The following is a 19,265-nucleotide window of genomic DNA, read 5'->3' as shown; positions in this document are numbered from 1 at the left end:
TTTAGGGGATCCCTCTTTCCTCCTCTATGGCTTTCAACTTTGAGTATTAGCCTTCAGCAGAAGGGCTCCTGTGGCTGAATGGGTCGGAACCGTGTTGTTTCTTTTCTAATTCTCAGAATCCAGCATTGAATTTCTCTACATCACCAGCCCTAAACTCTTATGTACATAAAAAATGCATCCTTTATGTGCATCTTTCTCTTTTAATGAAACAATAACCAGAATGGGGCCCTTTTGCTTTAGGAAGATGCTTGGCACTATCTGAGCTAGGAAGGCAGAGGGAACAAATGGAGGACAGTGTCAAAGAGCCAAGAGTACACCTCTCGTCCTTGTCAGTACTTTCCCCTCTGTCATTAGTGCAGGAGTTGGGTGTAGAGAGACCAGTCAGTCTGTAGTCATAGCTGTGTTGGACCACAAATACACTGGCTACATTTTACTTAACATCGATAGCCATCTCTTGTTAATTTAACTCAGGCAAGTATCCTTGGCCTGAAGAGCAGGGAAATGCTGTTGAGAGTTGCAATTTTTCTGAAAGTATCATCCTGGAAAGTTTTCAGTGATTAAGCCAAAGTCTCTAAGTTAAAGACTGCAATGCACACTCCCAGCACTTTATTAACGAGGGGGGGGGCGGAGAGAGAGACAGAGAGACAGAGAGAGAGAGAGAGAGAGAGAGAGAGAGAGAGAGAGAATTTTCTTTGATGGAAAGCAAGAGCCAGCATTGACCTAAACAGTTGGGTGTCCAAACTCTGTAGCCAGGCTGCCTGGGTCCAAATCCTGGCTTTACTAGCTATGTGACCTTGGGCAAGCTACTCAACTTCTCTGTGCCTTGATTTCCTCATCTCTGAAATGGGGGACAATAATACTGGCATGAGGATTAAATAAGCAAATATATGTGTAGGACTTGGCACATGGTAAGTACTCGATAAGAGTTCATTAAATAGGCCTCTTGCATCACCATCTGCTAACCTCTTACTTGGGAGAGCCTGACTCAATTGGCAGTTTTCTCATTTGCCTCACTGGTCAGGCAAGACTGGGTATATACTTGGTGACGTAAAGCAAAATGAAAATACCAGGCTTCTTGCTAAAAAATCATTAAGAATTTCAAGATGTTGACACCAGGGCATTAAATTAAGTATGAGTTGTCCTGAGCACCTGATTTCTGTGTACCTGCACAGGTCACATACCCAAGAAGTTGGCACTGGGGTCAGGAGTTAGGACTCAATTTACCCAACAAGGACTGTACCTAATTGATTCTAGGAATAACAGTGAGACTATCTCAAAATTCTTTGATAAGCCCATCCCGGAGTTTTGGCAAGGTGGTCTGCCCTAAATTTTTAAAAAATATGAACTGAGTGATGTTCATCCATAGGCTGGCTAAAAGGGTCCATTTGAAAAAGACAGTACTTTGAATGGCAGTGCATCTAATTTTCAGTTTTTCCAGACTTAGAAGTTTTCTCCTACACTTTCTTCAAAAGCTCCCAGCTCAACAGTCAGTAAAGCCGTGTGAAGGAGCCACGGTTGCTGGGTGGTGGGCACATATACCATGCTTAACGTGAAGTGACTTCATGCAGAGAACTGAAATGACACAGATGATTCATTTAGACATTTATTTTCTATCTTGCTTATTCTACCAGACTGGAATGGAGAACAATGCCAGCAATTTTATAGACATTTTGACATAAAGTAAACAAGTATTTTGATGTTGAACAATTATACAGACTACCACATGCATTTAACTATGCTGATTGGTGCAGAAATATTGAGTTGATCAGCAAAACTACTAATACAAATCACATTTTCTTTTTATGGAGTTAAAATGCAGCAGATATGGGGACATTGATTCAGACACCATTAAATGGGAGAGAAAGGCATCGTATTAATGGTGCAGGATGGACAGCTTAACAAACATCAGTGTGTTAAATCATATCCTCTTTACAAAAGTGAAATCAAAACACTTTGTTTGCAAATATAATGAGATAAAGTATGTTCAGGCAGATGAATGAGACTAGACAAGACTTACCACTTATGAATAAGCTGTAGCTCCTACTGAAGATATGTACTGAAAGTATTTCAACATAGTGTAAGATGAAACACTAATGCATTATGTGAGTGGTCAGGACAGGATAACTCAAATGAGAAATCTTAAAAAATAAATACTCATTGTGCTTCTTTTCCCCTGCAGCATTCAGAGCATTCACAGAGTAGTATGAAAACCCTCTCAAACATTAATAAAAGTAAATGATACTTCATGTGACAGTACCTATAAATCTAATAGCATATGTAACTTAGAAATATGAAATTGTATTACTTAACATATATAGAAGTTCTAAGAACTATTAATTTAATTTTTAATTTCTGATAGTCTATATTCCCTAGGTTTTAAAAATAGGTTTAACTGTTTTTAATCTGGAAGATGTTAGGGACTTAATAGAAGCTATCAAAAATCTCTACAACTTGAGAAAAAATAGGTTGTATATCAACCTTTTCTATAGAGAAATCACCCATGATTATTCCCAGTGAGGCTTCTTATGTGCATCAATTACTCAGTTTTATAGTTTCATCATAAGTTTTTGTAAAGTTACTTTGTGAATCGTCACAGAGTTTTCCTGAGTTTCACAATAAGATTATAATTCTAACATTAAACATTGAATTAATGAGTTTTTGGAGTTATGCATATTTGTTTTAATAATACATGACTCTAGTTAACCAAAAAAGCAGATCATTCAGGCTTCCTCTCCTGATCTCAAACACACTCTTGTCCACGCGCGCGCACACACATACACACACACACACACACACGGCCTTCCCAAAGCCACCCAACTTAAAAATACATCTTAAACTTCAGTTCCCCATTTAACTGATTTGGAAATTTGCCTTTCTCGATGACCTTTTCTTTTTTCTTTTTCTTCCCCTCTCCCTTTATCACTTTCCCCTACTCCCCGTAATGCTGGTCTTTAAAACTCTGTATGTATTAATTTTGTGCATAACCCAAGTTCAGTTTTGGGAGGCCAGAATGAAAATAATATATATTTTGACAACTGGACATCACTGGATGGATCACTTCTGGGACATATATCCTTTGACTAGCGAACAGAGCTCATGTCGGACAGCTGAGCACTTGCCACTGTACCCTATGTGTTTTACACAGAGTAGTGGTGAAAGAAACCACTTAAGGCAGGTCTCCATTGGCAATGGGAAATAATTTCAGCCACTATCTGGGAAAACCAGTTGCTATTTCTATGCACTTTGCTAGTAGGCAACACTTTTTAAACTGAATTATCTGACATATTTAGACTGTAGATATGATATAGAGCTTTACAGTACAAGTTTGAAAAAACAGCTAAAAATACTATGTCAGTACTTATGATGAAAAACACACGGATAAAAATGATTGAGACAGTGAACAGTCTGCACTAAAGCCATGACTGCGCTACCTCAGACCTCTTCAGGGTGAGATGTAAACTAAGCAGTTCATAGTCACTTTAGTACCATGGTCTGTGTACGTGATACTGGAACGCACTATGTTGACAGTAAGATGAGACAGTCATGCTGGCAGCTTTTAAATGCAGCAGACATGGACAGTCAATGTTGAATTTTCATATAAGCTATGTAGAGATGGGTTATAAATACATGTAGTGAGCTGGGTGGGCAGCATAATGCTTTATTTGAGCACTATTTACTAAGTTAGAAACTTTTTTTTTTAGAAATTGAGTAGGAATACAGCATTTGCTAGGCTATAACTAAATGGTAATGAGATCTAAACTGTCATGCAATTATGCTTTAGAACATGAATTATTTTTTAAAGGAAAATGTTTATTGAAACCCCCAAATGTGTTATAATAGTTTTCATAGAATTCCTAAGCAAAAACAAAAAGAAAAAACTCAAAACCCAGAAAACCCTCATTAAAATCAAAGTCTTCTTTTCAGTTTACCAGTGATAGATACTGGATGTTGTAAAGGTAAAATTTTAGTATATCTTTGAAATTCCTTTGCAGATTCAATGGAAGATCTTCTCAAAGTCAGTTTGTCTTTAATATCATAGTTAGCTGTGCCCCCAGGCTCCACAGTGACCCCTTGATTGGTTGGAGCAGTTGCTTTTAGTCAGTGCAAGGAGTCTATAGTGTGCTGCGTTAGAGACTGTCCTGGGTCATCACCCCTCTCTGATGCTTTCCTAAGAAATCAGGGCTCTAGCTAAATATTTGTGACCTGGCATTTTACCCAAATTGAAATAGAAAATGAGCCTCCTCCTTTTCTTGGTCAATAAGTTTTTTTAAAAGAGATTTTATGTATTCATTTAGAGAGAGAAAGGAAGGGAGGGAGTAAGAAAGGGTGAGAAACATTGACTGGCTGCTTCCTACACACACCTCAACAGGGGATGGCTAGGCCTGCAACCCAGGCATGTGCCCTGACTAGGAATTAAACTGGTGACCCTTTGGTTTGCAGGTCTGTGCTCAATCCACTGAGCTATACCAGCCAGGGCTCAATATGGCCTTCTCTTCATCCCTAACATCTTAAAGTTTATTTAAGATATTATTTTTTAAAGTTCTATTTAAATTGCTATTATAGTTTTGGCCATGAACCATATAAAAACCACCAGGGCAGTATTTGTCTCCCCCAGTTGAATTTTTGTTACCATTGAACCATTGCTTAAGGCTCAATTTGGTCCTGCCCTTGACTAGAAACCTGAAACACTATGACCAGGCAGACCCTAGGGAAAGATGACTGGTGGATATGGCAGACAGGTGAGGAACCAAAAATCTGGATGATCAAGATCTGAGGTTTAATCAAAAGAATCTGTTTCAAAACCAGGATGGTGACACTTGAAAAGAAGGTGGAAGAGAGAAGCCCAGGCCATTTCCACAAATGGTTTCCTTGGTACCCCAGGGCACAGTAGGTAATATTAATGAGTTGTCCCAAAACTGTGTTCTCTAAACACATTGCCCACTTATCCTCACTTCTTCAAACATAACGAAGTAAGCAAGCTGACACACGGCAATGATATAAAACAGAAAAGTTTTCAGACTGAAAGCAGGGTGTGAAGAAAAGGCATAGTAATTACCAGTTAAATGCAAGGTTATTAAAAATGCTTCAGTGTGCTAATGGAACCTTATATTTGCTCAGTAAACCTTTTTCATACATTCACTGTTTAATTTTTAATGGTTTAATATCATACCTCTTTAAAATTGCGTAAGTTTGAAACTTGGCTATTAAATGACAAACCTAGAGTTTTATAAGTTGCAGGTTTTTTCCCCTGTCCCTTAATTTGGAACTAAATGTGAAGATACTACCAATTCTTTAGTAATATCTTCATAGCATACATATCTGTTAATTCTGGCAATAGCATTTTGCTGGATAGGTAATATTAGTACATATTACTTTCTGTGTATTTGTTTTCTTTATTAAAATGCTCCTAATTTCAATTAAACATTATGATGTGGTTGTTATTTGTAGGTTAAAATCATAGCCTAACCCATATGCTGCAAATAAGAATGTTAGAAGCATTTTGGTTTAAATATGGTAGAAATCTGACTGTAATAGAGTTTCTGGCTAGCACCCACAGATGTCTCCTGGGAGTTTGGAAACCATCTGTTTCTTTTTGTTTTATCTTTCAGGGTCAATTCAGGGGCATTTCAGCTGCTACTTGTAATCTCCAGTTAGAATGGAGATTGTGGGTTTTGTAGTTAATCAACCCAATAGCTTTGTTTTGACAGGTACATGATTCTTTTTTAAGAATATCACTATTTTGAGTTCTCTTCTAGCTTCCCATTAGTGGTAGAAAGGTCAAAGTAGTATATATTGTGTATCTAGAGTACCGAATAGGGTGCTTTTAAATATTTAGCTAACCTTGTGGGGGTTTTTTTTTCTTTTTCTTTTTTTAATGGAGGCAGCAGGCAGGAATATCCTGAAAGTGCCCTGTGGGGGGTAATAACAGTTTTATCAGACATTTTGGAATAAGAAAAAGAAAACCTGGAAATGATCACTTAAAAAAAAGTCTGGGATGTATGTGAGATTTTGGCTGCACACAGGCATAATAGGAGGTGGGAAATGGTAGAGAACTTGCACGTTCTTGTTACTACATCCTTTCTCGGCAGACAATTCCATTGTCTCTCAGGCTGACCACTAGAGGACGCTCAACGCGGATCATAAAAACGGGATGGCAGGCTTCTGAAATTACTTCTGAATCTATGCGTTTGCATCCTCCTGTTGCCAATATTCTGTGTCTGTTTTCCTGAGTCTTGATTTTAAAAGTCTATTTTTATTGGCTTGCATGCTATCGCAAATCCTTTTTAGTTTGAAACAGAGCAAAAATATAACTGAAAGAAACTGCTCAGCTATATCGTGTGGACTGAGCAACACTCACAGTGGAGGCGAGATAAACTGAATGGCTCAGATTGGTATTAAGCTAAACCCAGGCTGGTATGGCTTCTGTCACAGCACATAGGCTAAGATTTTGAAAAATCCAATACACCAGTTATGGGAGTATAAAACCATTATTTTCAACATCATTTTTTGCTAGAACCATATTTCTTTTGGCTGAAGCGGGCAATACCTACATTGAAATAAGTTGTCACTAGATTTCAGACAGCCGCTGTAATTTTAAGCATGGATATTTGGAAATCTTATGTGGTGGTTATTCCAATTCCAGATTAAGGAATTAAAATATATCACTTGAGCCTGAGGAGAGGGGTGAATTATAGAAATTCTCAGACAACAAACTCAAACATATTGTCATACTATCTCAGTTCACCCTGTGGAACTGGATCTCACGTTGGGATGTAATTTCTTTAAATATGAAACCTCTGCTAGATTTGAACTGAAGAAATGAACTGTACATAAATTAATTTCTGGAACTTGGTAGATAAACAACAAATGTTTGCTGAATGAAATATTTTATCATAGCAATCTGGAAGCATCTGTTAGATGATAAAAAATAATTTCTTCAGGACAGAAATTAAAATTGGAATTATGGTTTCAGTTGTAAGTTTCATATCAATAGTAAGTATTTGGTCTAAATTTTACACAAGCATATACAAATATGTAATATAAATTTCTCTGCTTAACAATGTGTTTAATTTACTTACATATTTTTTAGTTTTTCTTCCTTTTTGCTACTCTTTTTTGCTGGTTCTAGGTTATCTTACTATTAAAGAGATACCCCACACCCTCCTTCATTATTAAATATACTTATAAGTTAAACCATTTTATATGTTACCAAGGAAGAGATTATGCATTAATGGCAATGGTAAATTAAGATTTATGCAATTAAATCAGACCATTTTCAAGAGGCCAGCAGAAAAAAAGGTTACTAAAACCACTAAAGAGTAGTATTATATTACAATAAGCACTAATTTCAATAATATAGAATGTTCACCAAGATTCTGGAGTTGAGGCCTTTCCTCTTTCTTATTAGGGATGGGTATTTGAATGTTTAAATTTTTAAACTTAGATTTCGTATCCTTCCCTCCTTTCTTGGTGAGGATGGTGACAGTGGAAAAGTACCCAATGTATTTTCAAATTCACATGGACCTAGTGAATAAATCCCTTGAGTCAAGCTAAATTATTTTTGGATACTGAATTTTAAACTTTTTCCATGTAAAATTCAGAGGGCTAAATAGAAAATAGTGGTACTTTGCTAAAATGTTGCCCACAGTCAATAAGAAGTAAGAAAAACCATTACAATATGTTGTTTTTAACCACATAACCATCAACACACTATTAAAATATAAAGTTTGTTATAGATTTTAACTGGTATTAAATTTCATTCTAGTTATTAGTTATAGATTATTACTAGCTATTTGGCAAGCAACATGTTGAATTTAAAAAATTACTTTTCCTTGACCTTATCTGAGAAGCACTTCATCTGTCCTTCCATTCCAAATGAAAGCTTTCCTGGATAGAGCAATCTTGGATGTAGGTCCTTGCCTTTCATGACTTGGAATATTTCTTTCCAGCCCCTTCTTTCCTGTAAGATCTCTTTTGAGAAATCACCAAACCCTTATTATATGAAATGTTAAAGGGACTTATATAAGAAAAAGAAGATCAAAAACATGTATAGTAAAATGACAGCAAACTCACAATTATTAACAACCACACCTAAAACAAAAACAAACTAAGCAAACAACTAGAATAGGAACAGAACCACAGAAATGGAGATCACATGGAGGATTAGCAACAGGAGGGTGGGAGTGGGAGAGAGGGGGAAAAGGTACAGAGAATAATTAGCATAGATGGTAGGTAGAAAATAGAGAGGGGGAGGGCAAGAATAGTATGGGAAATGTAAAAGCCAAAGAACTTGTAAGTATGACACATGGACATGAACTAAAGTAGGGGAATGTGGGTGGGAGGGGTTGTGCAGGATAGAGGGGAGTGAAGGGGGGAAAACAGGATAACTGTAATAGCACAATCAATAAAATATATTAAAAAATAAAACAATAAAAATTACTTTTCAACTTATCAGAATAAAAAAGGACAACATACAACCTCACTCAACCAGACTAACAATTTATCTTAAGTGTAAATCTAAACTGTGATTCAAAAATAATTCTGGATCTGACTTTCATTTACATCACCCATTGTTTTCTTAGGAAAAGTTTGTTGGAAATGCATTTCACTTGCTCCTGTCATGCACTTTTCTGGTTTGAAAACTGAGTGATTTTCCATAGTCAGAAGAGATATTTTTCAGTAACTGAAATGATCCTTAGTCTGGTTTTAAATGGGACAGTCAGGAAGCCCCATGAGGCTGGGATAGTACCCTAGCACCAAGCATAGTGCCTTCTGTAGAATATAGGGGTGTTCACCTAGTGTTTAGTAATATAGGGGTACTTATCTAATATTTGCTGAATGAATGAACAGTGAAATGACAAATTTGATTATTTTTGAAATTAGACTAGAGGTAGTTCTAAAGTCTACTTATTTTTTGTTTCAGAAAACCAAGTGGTTCCTTTAGTCCTCTGCCTAGTGTGCATGTCATGTTACATCATGAGCTATGAATTCTCTTCTTTAACAGGGATGTGTATCTTATGACCAAAATTCTGAAGTGGGAAACATATGTGCTAAAGATGCATTTATCATCGGTCACTACCACTTGGTCCAATTCACTGTTGCTTTAAACAAACTTTTTGACTATAAATGCACCTCTAGTTTTACTTATATAATTTCAGGTATTAATAGGGGGAAAAAAAACCCTAATCAAACATACTGTGTTACAGCGGAATGCCTAACTTGAATCCAGACGGTGTGGATGAGGCTAAGGTCTATGATTTCCCAGTGACCTATGTGAACTTGAGCAAGATACATAACCTCTCTGGTCCTTTATGGATAAATAATATTACATATATTTCAGGAGGCTGTTATGGTGATTAAGAGCAACAAGAAATTATAGTACTTTACATACATAAGACATTTTTTACTATTCAAATTTGGAGAGATAATAGTTGAATTGATATCTTTCCTCAGCCTGTGTCTACGTGTGAGACTGTTTTGACATGAAATTAATGGGGACAGACACTTAGACCATATTCTCCTTGTTACTACACCTAGTGACATCAGGATAACTGTTATTTAAATTCTTACTTCAAAGCAGTTAGCTGTGCCAGAGTGGAGACATTTCTAGTGAAAATGTTTATAGACTTACTAGGTCAAGTACAGGGACTTACTCAGTATGTCACTCCTGTATCTGTGATTTAACCAAAGACATTTATCTATGTACCCATTTCTATCCTTTTAAGATTGATCTCAGTCTTGGAGCTAAAATAAACTTGGGGCAATTTGCACTGGTTGTTAAAACAGCCCAAAGAATCAAAGTAACCATTCCAGAGACTGTATTATTTTGAGTTCATTCAAATGGTCTCTACTGATTGGCATTTGTCCCTGGTCACTGACATAGTACTGATGAGTGCACTTTTCTAGCAGCAGAAACCTTCAACCCCTCAGGCAACCAATTTATGTTCCCCCATCCAGGCAGTGTTTCTCCAGCTGGGGAACAGTTTCCTCGGGGTGCAAAAGAGGTACTAGAAGTTATGAGTATCAATTTTACTAGTTGATAAGTAATGTAAAACATGATTTGTTTTATATTGAAACATATGCTATAGAGCGAAATGCAGTAGTATTTCCATGAATTTTTAATGTAAAACATAAGATTTTAAAAGAACTCTGTGCTTGGTACATTCCCAGACTGTCTCAGGCATTCACGTTCATCCTCTGTGTCGAGTGCAGTTTGTTGACAAGGTTTAGGAAGCGCTGCCCAAGTGCATTCTGGGAGCCCTCAGCTCTCGAACTGCCTCCCTGTAAAACACCAAAGTCAAAGTGTTTTGAGAGGAGCATTTTATTTTTTTCCTAGCTAAAGACCTTTGGCTTGGAGGGGCTAAGAATCGAAGGTTAGGCTTTCTATAGGATGTTCTTGATAATTTTTAAAACTTAAAAAATATTAAAGGGGAAAAAGCTTTTAGCAAGAAATGCTTCTAGAGGGGAATGCCTAGGATTCCTAATGTAGGGAAGATTTCTAGTATGAAACATTCTGGAGCAGGGTTCTCACAAGGCGGCCTAGTGGACACATGAAAAGTGGACATTAGTGAATTGTCAGGGCAGTAAGACCAGTCCACTTGTACAGACACATTTTTAAAATTTGTGACTCGACAATATGGAGACATTAGAAAATAATTGCTTCAAGAGATTTGATATAAAAATGATTTGCATAAATTATTTGCTATTCCTCTAACAGCAGATATACCTGTTTGACTTGAAAAACTATGTATATATATATAAAATTCAAACACTCTAGATTTAAAAAACTGACCAACATTTAGTTTTAGACACTGAAATACTAAGTATGAGTAATATAAATATCAATGATTAAGGGCCATAAACTCTTAAAGGTTATGTTTTGAAACAAACATGAAAGCCATTTAGAAATTCTAAGCACAGTAAAAAAAATGTTTAAAATCCTTTTTAGAAGTAGGACTGCCTGGATTTCAGTTAGGATCAAGATTTATTTTCTTAACTGAGATATAATGACCAGATTCTGTTAATAAAGAAATATTATTCTTTAAGTTAGATTCTAAATATATTGGTTGACTTTTTCCAGTGCCTTTTAAATTATAAAAATAGAATAAAATTTAGAATATTTTCTTCCTTTAAACAAAAGGTTGTGCTTTAAATTTGGCCCAGATTTTTCCTGTTTCCCTGCATACACATACACACTACATTATGCTGAGGAAAAACTTCAGCATTCCTGAGAGACCCATGAATCATTAGAATTTGAAGGCTTAAGGGAGCTTAGGAATAATTGTGTCTTAGTTTTTATTGGGGCAAAACTGAGAGCAAGAAGAGGTTTCTGAGGCTTGTCCAGGATCACACTTCTGGTAGTTGTATTATCTGGAGCCTGAGCCTTGGTTTCCTGTGAAACAAAGTGGATTCAGATGACCCAGGTCCTAGCACAGACTTTACCAGCAAGGCAACCACCAGCAAGTGCCTTTCTCCTCTGGATTTCACCGTTCTCAGTAGGAAATTCTGGAAGCAGTTTTCACAAGGGTAATCCTGACCTCCCTTGGAGATGTTGTTGGAAATGTGGAAGGGTGTTTCCAGTTCCTGCACCTCCAGTTACTGGGGGGTGCTGCTGGCATCTGTGGCCCTCCCAAAGTGGAGTGTGCCCTCCCCCCATTGGGAAATCCTGGGGACCCATTACCAGGTCAGGGTGCTTTTTATGGTGAATCTTTTTTAAACCCAACTTTGTGTATGGGGAGAAAGGGGGTGGAACTCTCACTTAAGCAGCTCTGCTTTTAGTTTGTTAAAGTCACTTTTTGCAATTCCCAAGAGGCATATTTACATTCTATCTTTAGATCTTTAGCTAGAAGGGATTATGCTGGGATACAAGTGGAACATACAATCATCTTTAGATGGCCACTATACATTTAAAAAGAACCCAAAACTGACTTCCAAATGTGGGGTGCCATTAAAAAAGAAGTTTAGCTGTATGATAGAACTTTTTCCATGTTTTCAGGTTTTTATAAAATGCATTTTGGTAATAGGCTATGGCATGGTATACAACTGATTGTCAAAATTTCAAGCTTAAATTCCAAAAGCTTTGATATCTGGTCATTAAATCTTTCTTGTGTTCATGATTTATAAATAAAACCACAAGAGCAGGAGCAGAAAAGAAAACTGCGCTCTGGGAATTATATCACAAGGAAATAAAAATACTGTATTCCTTTCCACAGATGTACTTAGAAGAGCTTTAAAACCCAAAGCAAGATATGGGAGATGGTTTAAAAAAAGGTTGCAAATTTGCAACAAGAAGTCTGTACAGCTCCTCCAGTTAGTAGCTATGAAGGAAGTACCCGTGTCTCAGAAACTTCTTTCCATAGGTTCTTGACACTTTTTGTATCTCAGGCCCCAATATTCACAAAGTTAGGCATTTTGCAAGCTCAGAGCACCTTGCTCCTCGTGATTAAGAATGCATGCAATGACATTTCATCCTTTCATGTGCAAATTCTAAAATTCATTGTAACAGAAAAGTAGAAAGTTGAAAATCTGTCTACAATTTGAAATGAAAGGATCACAAATGTCAGACATTGCAGAATACTGGTTTCTAACAGAGCCTCTTTATTTGGTCACTGTTTCTCAGTCATTTTTGTTTGTTTGTTACAAAATGCAGTCTTGACTCTTTGTTTAAATAGTACTTAAACTAAACTGCTCATGCCATGCAAAAAATAACATTTTATGCATTTTTTTGGAGGGGGAGCTTCCCATGTTTTAGTTCACAGGTATTATTAACTGCATTTTTAAGAAACAAGTTTTTTTAAATTTTATTGCTTTTGTAACTAGTCACATGCTGGTTTCACGTGTTGGACAATAACCTGTATCTCCAGGGTTGGAATGAATTTCTGGGGCAAACAAGTGGTTTTCCATCTTGCACCCTTCTTGACTATTGTCCTTTTTAACTTCAGCCACAGCATGGTAAATGTCTTGTCTACAGTTGTGACTTGTGTCCTGGGGAGAAGAAAAGCCTGCACAGGCCTCTTCTCTTAAAGGGTCTCTTCCATCACTAGGCTTATCTGCAAAGCAATTAGGGCTGGAGTCAGCCTGCATGTCCTGCCTGGTTCCTTGGAGCTCTAAGAAGTCATTGTCTTCCTCAGTGTCCACTTCCGTGAAGCTCCTCCTTTCTCTTGATGAGAAAGGAAAGAGTTTCTGCTTGGGAACCCGAGGGGCTGGCCCTCTGGAAGGTCCCTGACAATGTGCTGAGACCTCAGCACCCAGCAAGGGTCTGTCTCCCTGTGGGGGGTTTTCTTCTAACAGGATGGTACTGATGAGCTGTGGGGTGGTGATGGGAAAGTCAGCTGCCAAGACTGGCAGTGGCCTGACTGTGCTGGGTGGGGTCTGTGGGGCATTGCCTCTGTTTTCCTTAAAATTCACTTTGAGTGATCTGGATTTCATTGGTTGGCTGCCCTTCAGTGAGCTCTTAGGGCTCTCCAAGGTATTGTCAGACGGTACAGCATCGTGGAGCCCACTTTGGGAACTGCTGGCATCGAGGTTCCCAGTTATATTGACTGGGACATATTCTAGGGTGGCATCCAGGGCTGGAGGGCCTTTCTCTCTGGTGAGTGTTAGGGAAGGAGGGCCCCTGGCTCTTTGGTGCTCCTCTGTCCCTGTGAGGTCAGGCGGGAACTTCATCTGCAGGTGAGAAGCAGAGGGTGGTGGCAGCGGCGATCTCTCAGTCTCGGTGAAGTCGGTGGCACAGCTGGTGAAGCTGTCGATGCTGGAGGTGCTCTTCATGTCCACGATGACCTCGGTCTGCGTCACAGCCAGCTGCTCCTGTGGGCAGACCACCTCCTCCATCTCGATCTCTTCTTCATAGGCAGATGGCCTCTCCGGCTGTTCCTGGCTGTCAGCGTTGGGGTGAGAGTGAGGCTGTGTCTTGGTGATCTCATTGTATAGCATCTCCAGTTTTTGGGCACTCAGATGTTGTGGGCTGGAGGCAGAAGTGTTGTTCAGCTGCTCATGGGAGTCTTTTTGACTAACCTCCTGGTACTTATTGTCATAAGACTTGTTGGAGCTGGTTTCTGACAGAGCCTTCCTGGCCCATTTCCACCGGCTAGGAGACAGATGATTATCGTCGGTGGAGTCCTTCATTTTGGCTGATTCTCCTGTCTTCTCCACAGCCACATCAATCAATTCCATACTGCGAGCGAAGGCATCTTTTAAGTTCATAGAGACGATGCTTCCATTCCTTTTGGCCCGCTCAAGAGCCTCCCTCCTTTTAATTGCCTTCTCTTGGCGTTTCTGCTCCTTGTAAAACTCAGAAAAATTGTTCACAATAATTGGGATAGGAAGGGCAATCACCAGAACCCCAGCAATACAGCAGAGGCCACCCACAATTTTCCCCAGTAAAGTTTTTGGGTAGATGTCACCGTAGCCTACAGTAGTCATGGTGATGGTGGCCCACCAAAATGATGCCGGGATACTGGTGAACTTCGTAGCATCTTCATCCTTCTCAGCAAAAAACACCAGGCTGGAAAATATCATTATCCCCATGGCCAGAAACAGTATCAACAAGCCCAACTCATTGTAACTCCGTCGGAGGGTGAAACCCAGAGACTGTAGGCCTGTTGAGTGCCTGGCGAGTTTCAGAATCCTGAGGATCCTCATGATACGGAAGATCTGAACAACGCGCCTCACGTTCTGGAACTGCAGGACACTCTTGTTGGACTCCGTGAGGAAGATGGTGACGTAATATGGCAAGATGGCCAGCAAGTCAATGACATTGAGTGGGCCTTTAAAGAACTTCCACTTATTTGGTGAGGATAGGAAGCGTAAAAGGTATTCCATGGTAAACCAAGCAATGCACACTGCCTCCACGTGTGCCAACTGGGGGTTGTCATTGGCTTGTCCAAATTCATCTGTTTCCTGAAGCTCTGGCAGGGTGTTGAGAGACAGGGCAATGGTGGAGAGTACGATGAACAGGATAGACACAATGGCCAAGATCTGGAAAAGAGAAGAAAGTGCAAGTGAGTGAATCCTCTTGGTTATGTGGGCAGCTAGGAAGCATGGATTTATCATTCTTTAAAGGATATGGATTGCTCTAAGATATTCCAAGAAGGTAACTTTGCAACCTGAAATTCCCTAACCAATACCAATATTCACTTTTTACCACTTAACTTCACTCAGAAGCCTAATGTAGTACATACATTTAAATTCTAGGGCCTACATAATTTGAAAAAAATCCATTTTTCCCTTCATTGCCCAGTGTTCTTAGGCATATTTCTGGGAGTAACCACCACTGGAAATAGTTTTGGGGGAGCAATAATCTCTCCTGTCTTGGTTATGGGTAATTTTTTTTCTCCTAACTCCTTGCTTTGTGTTTTCTGAAATGAATCACCATACATGCTATATAAGCTGGAAGGGATTCATGATTTCTAGAAGTTTTATTCTGTAACTAAAGACATGAATGCAGACCTACACATGGAGAGATAATAATGGCACTTGGGACAACAGTGTTTCTCTTAGAACAAATACTGTTTATGTGGTTAGCACTGATGGCAAAATTGACTCAGGAGAGCCTGAGATATATGGACGCTGGGCAGCCTCATGTGGGGAAGGAAGATTATGAGCCAACTTATTCAGTCCAGGAAGGTTTCATGAAGAAGAGCTTGAAGACTGTCCATGGTGATCTGGGTGTGGGGCAGACACTGTAGGCAGAGGAGCAGCAGCCAGAAGCCAGATGTGGAAGGAAAAAGGACGGCCCAGGATATGCAAAATGAGGGTCCAGTGACTGGGTTTTACAGTCAGACATTCCTGGCTCGGAACCTGGCTTTACTGCTTACTGTGTAACCTTGGGCAAGTTATTTAACCTCTGCGTTTCAGTTTACACGTCTATCGAATGAAGCCAACAATCATAGTTATGTCATGGTTGTTATAAAAGTTCCTCCCATTATTAGAGGCTGAAATGAACAGAACTTTGGTCTTGAAAGATGAAGGCCAAGAACAGATATGTGGGAAATCTGTAAAACCATGTGAGATTCTGACAGCCCATTTCAGATTTCCTCACTGGAACCCAGTGTTCTAGGTGGATAAGATAGGTGTGGAGATCAAGGTTTGAAGGCAGTGGAAGGAAACACTTAATTTGCTTAGTGAAAATATTGTGTACCTAGAGCACACAATTCTTACCTAGGTAGACCTCCCTTACCTAGTCAGGTCTGGCCTGGTTTCATCTGACCTTTGCCAATGACCTTGGGAGAGGTCATTGATCTCAGTTATTGTTTGTACCTCTGACAGTGACTGCTTAGAGATTCAATATCTAGTACACATTTCAAAAAACAATGATTAAACATCTTGAGGCCACATAGATTAATAAAAATTAGACTGTGAAAAAATTAGTTTATCTCTAACTGACATCAGGACTTCTGAACTTCTCTTGCTCTTCTTTCTCCCTCTTCCATTTATCCCTCTAAGTTTCTCTACTTCTGGGCCATTCTTCTTACCTTTCCTCTTTCCTCCTCTTATGCCTTACTTATAGATTTCATTTTTTTCTTCCAGCTGCTAACTTTCTTTTTAAATTGCTATAAAGTAAAACCATGGGAAAATATATTTCAGAATGTGTTGCAGATATTAAATACAGATTTATTGTTCTTTAAGTTAAAGAACAGTATTTAATTATTAGTTCTTTTATATTTTCTTTTCAAACAAAACTAAGTTAAGTACTTTTTACTTGAGCATACTTCAGGGCTTCCTTTAAAAATGTAGATCAATGTATTACAATAAAGGTTCTGTTCACCTACCCTAGGAGACTGAAGGTTTAGGTAAACCCATAGATAATGGACTTGGAGGTTTTACTAAGGGCAAGTTAGGAATGCTCACCTTGAATTTCTACCCTCAGAAGCCAATGGCAAGGTGACATTTATAATATTCTATTACTGAAATATACCTTAGGAAGCACTGGTCAGATCCTATCCATTCATTAAACTCTTGCCATAAAGGACTAGATCCTTCTGTATTTTCTAAGAGATCACACTGTTGCTAATATACTTTGGGTATTTTAAGTACTGGGATGACTGCCATCACCCTTGTACTGATAATCCATATTCTAGATTTCCCATATCATATTTGTTCACCTGACCATTTTGGATGCATGTTACTAATGTTTATCACTTCACAGAGCAAGAAGAAAAGGAGAAATATGAATGAAACCATTCTATTACCTTTCAACCTTTTGAACACAAAACAAAGTGGACGGTCCAAGGTGGACCTTCAGATTCCCTTGACTCAACAAACAGAGCTAGATTATAGGTCATTTTACTTTGGTAGCTAATTTTGGGAAATAAAGATAATGCAGTCTGTGGTCTACTTGATGGCAACTTCACAAATATGGATGCCTTCAACACCTGAAAATGTACTGGAGTATATTCTTGAAGAAAAAGAATTGCTAAAGCAAAAAACTAACACTCCAGCCATTAGGGACTCCACATTCATGTTAAAGAAACCATAAGGTTTTAAAGTACAATACTTTCTGTCTCATGCTCACATTCAATCTGTCAAAATCCACTTGCTCCCAACATAAAGAAATGGCTTATTTTAAATATTGTGTGAAACTTAGAGTTCTTCCAGAAAACAACCCCTTAGACAGATTTTTTTCAATATATACCAAGGATGATATGTGATGTAATAACCCAAATGCAAGTTTATTGCTTATTGCATTTTTTTAAACACAATAAATATAACAAATGTGAATTTTTGCTCTAGGCTACAGGATACACTTCCCAACATGGGGATTTACTTTAGTACAGCAAACCCTTATGGAATTTAGGTATTGCTTCATTTATCATAACTTTGCAGAAGTTAGGTTTTTAATTCTGTTACCTCCAACAACTGGCCTCTAGAGTTGGTGGTTTCTCTCAGCTCTAGCAAATAGACTTCTGTTTGTACATAGCAAATGAAGCAGAAATTCCAAACAATTATCTGTGTGATGCTAGTCAGCCCCCTTGGTGATCCAGATTAGATCATCTCCAAGGTTCCTTTTACCTCAAACATTTGGTGATTCTGCTTATAAACTAAAGCATTTTTGCTAATCCCAGTCACACCCGAAAACGAAACCCAGGACAATGCACACCTAGTCCTGTCACTAAGACTGAATTGCCAAAATACAATTTCGTTGCTTAAGAAATTCAAATGGCAAGGCTTTGAAAAATATCACTGTGTATGTTCCATACACATAAGCAATTAGTTACTGAGAATAGATATTATTTCTGGATAAAACTTTTCTTCCCTTTTGAATTGTCTTGATAATGTTTTAAATTCCTTCCTCAGACACAGACATTCCTGGTCATTGGGGGTTAGGAACAGGGCCCCCAGCATTTATATTAAGAGGTTCCAAAAGTTGGTTGCGTTGATTTCTGTTTGTGACAGGAAGTCAGGCAGTAGTATTATTGAGGCAGTTGTCTCAATTTACCAACTTGCTGATTTTATTTCCTTTCGAGATAATGGGTGTTTTGTGCAGGAAAGAATGCAGGGCAAGGAATTAAAATGCATGCTCTGCACCACTGGACATCGGGACCAGCTAGCTCCCACTTCAAGCCTCAGTGACCATACCCTCAAAATGAGGTGCCTCACACTTGCTTGCCTGCCTCCGAGGTTGTTAGGGATCAACCCAGATCCTGCACGTGAGGCACCCTATTATATGGAAAGAGGGATGAGCATAAGAACAGTTGGGAATGTGTCTGGAAAAGGCTTTGGCCATAACTGGGACAAAATAAAGAACACAAACTGTTTATTCCCCATTGAAATACAACTGCAGACCTCTTTAATGTTCATATTTTCAACACTTTCAAACACATTCTCTCACCTAAGCAGTGGTTTCCATGCCAAACCCAGATGACTGTAGTTTATTTACCTTAGTTTGGAACTGTTTAGTTTGCCAATAGTGTTTAAGAGTTGGACCAAGGGTGGGGATTGAGATGGGTGAAGGGGGTCAAATGGTACAAACTTCCATTTATAAAAGAAATTAGTTCTTGGGATATAGTGTACCACATGGTCACTAGAGTTAACAATACTGTGTTATATATTTGAAAATTGCTAAGAGAGTAGATCTTAGAAGTTTTCATCACAAGAAAAAATTATAACTGTGTGTGGTGATGGATGGTAACTTACTATGGTGATTATGTCATAATACATACAGGTATGAAATCATTGTGTTGTATACCTGAAACTAATACAATGTTATATGTCCATTATATCTCAATTAAAAATAGCTTTGGATTGAGATTGCTTCAGGTAAACTT

At 38.4% G+C, this 19,265-nt stretch overlaps 1 protein-coding gene across 1 annotated transcript in view; it reads right to left on the bottom strand.

The window, feature by feature from the left end:
- Positions 1 to 12,787: 12,787 nt before the first annotated feature.
- KCNB2 (potassium voltage-gated channel subfamily B member 2) overlaps positions 12,788 to 19,265 on the bottom strand; it is a 388,070-nt gene continuing 381,592 nt past the window's right edge. The window contains exon 3 of the mRNA XM_028518565.2: positions 12,788 to 14,976. Within this exon, the coding sequence (XP_028374366.1) occupies positions 12,820 to 14,976 (2,157 nt within the window). The 3' untranslated portion in view covers positions 12,788 to 12,819. The remainder of the gene's footprint in view (positions 14,977 to 19,265) is intronic.

This window comes from Phyllostomus discolor, chromosome 7 (assembly GCF_004126475.2).
Source record: "Phyllostomus discolor isolate MPI-MPIP mPhyDis1 chromosome 7, mPhyDis1.pri.v3, whole genome shotgun sequence".
Lineage (NCBI taxonomy): Eukaryota > Metazoa > Chordata > Mammalia > Chiroptera > Phyllostomidae > Phyllostomus > Phyllostomus discolor.
This window is presented reverse-complemented; position numbering and strand designations above follow the sequence as displayed.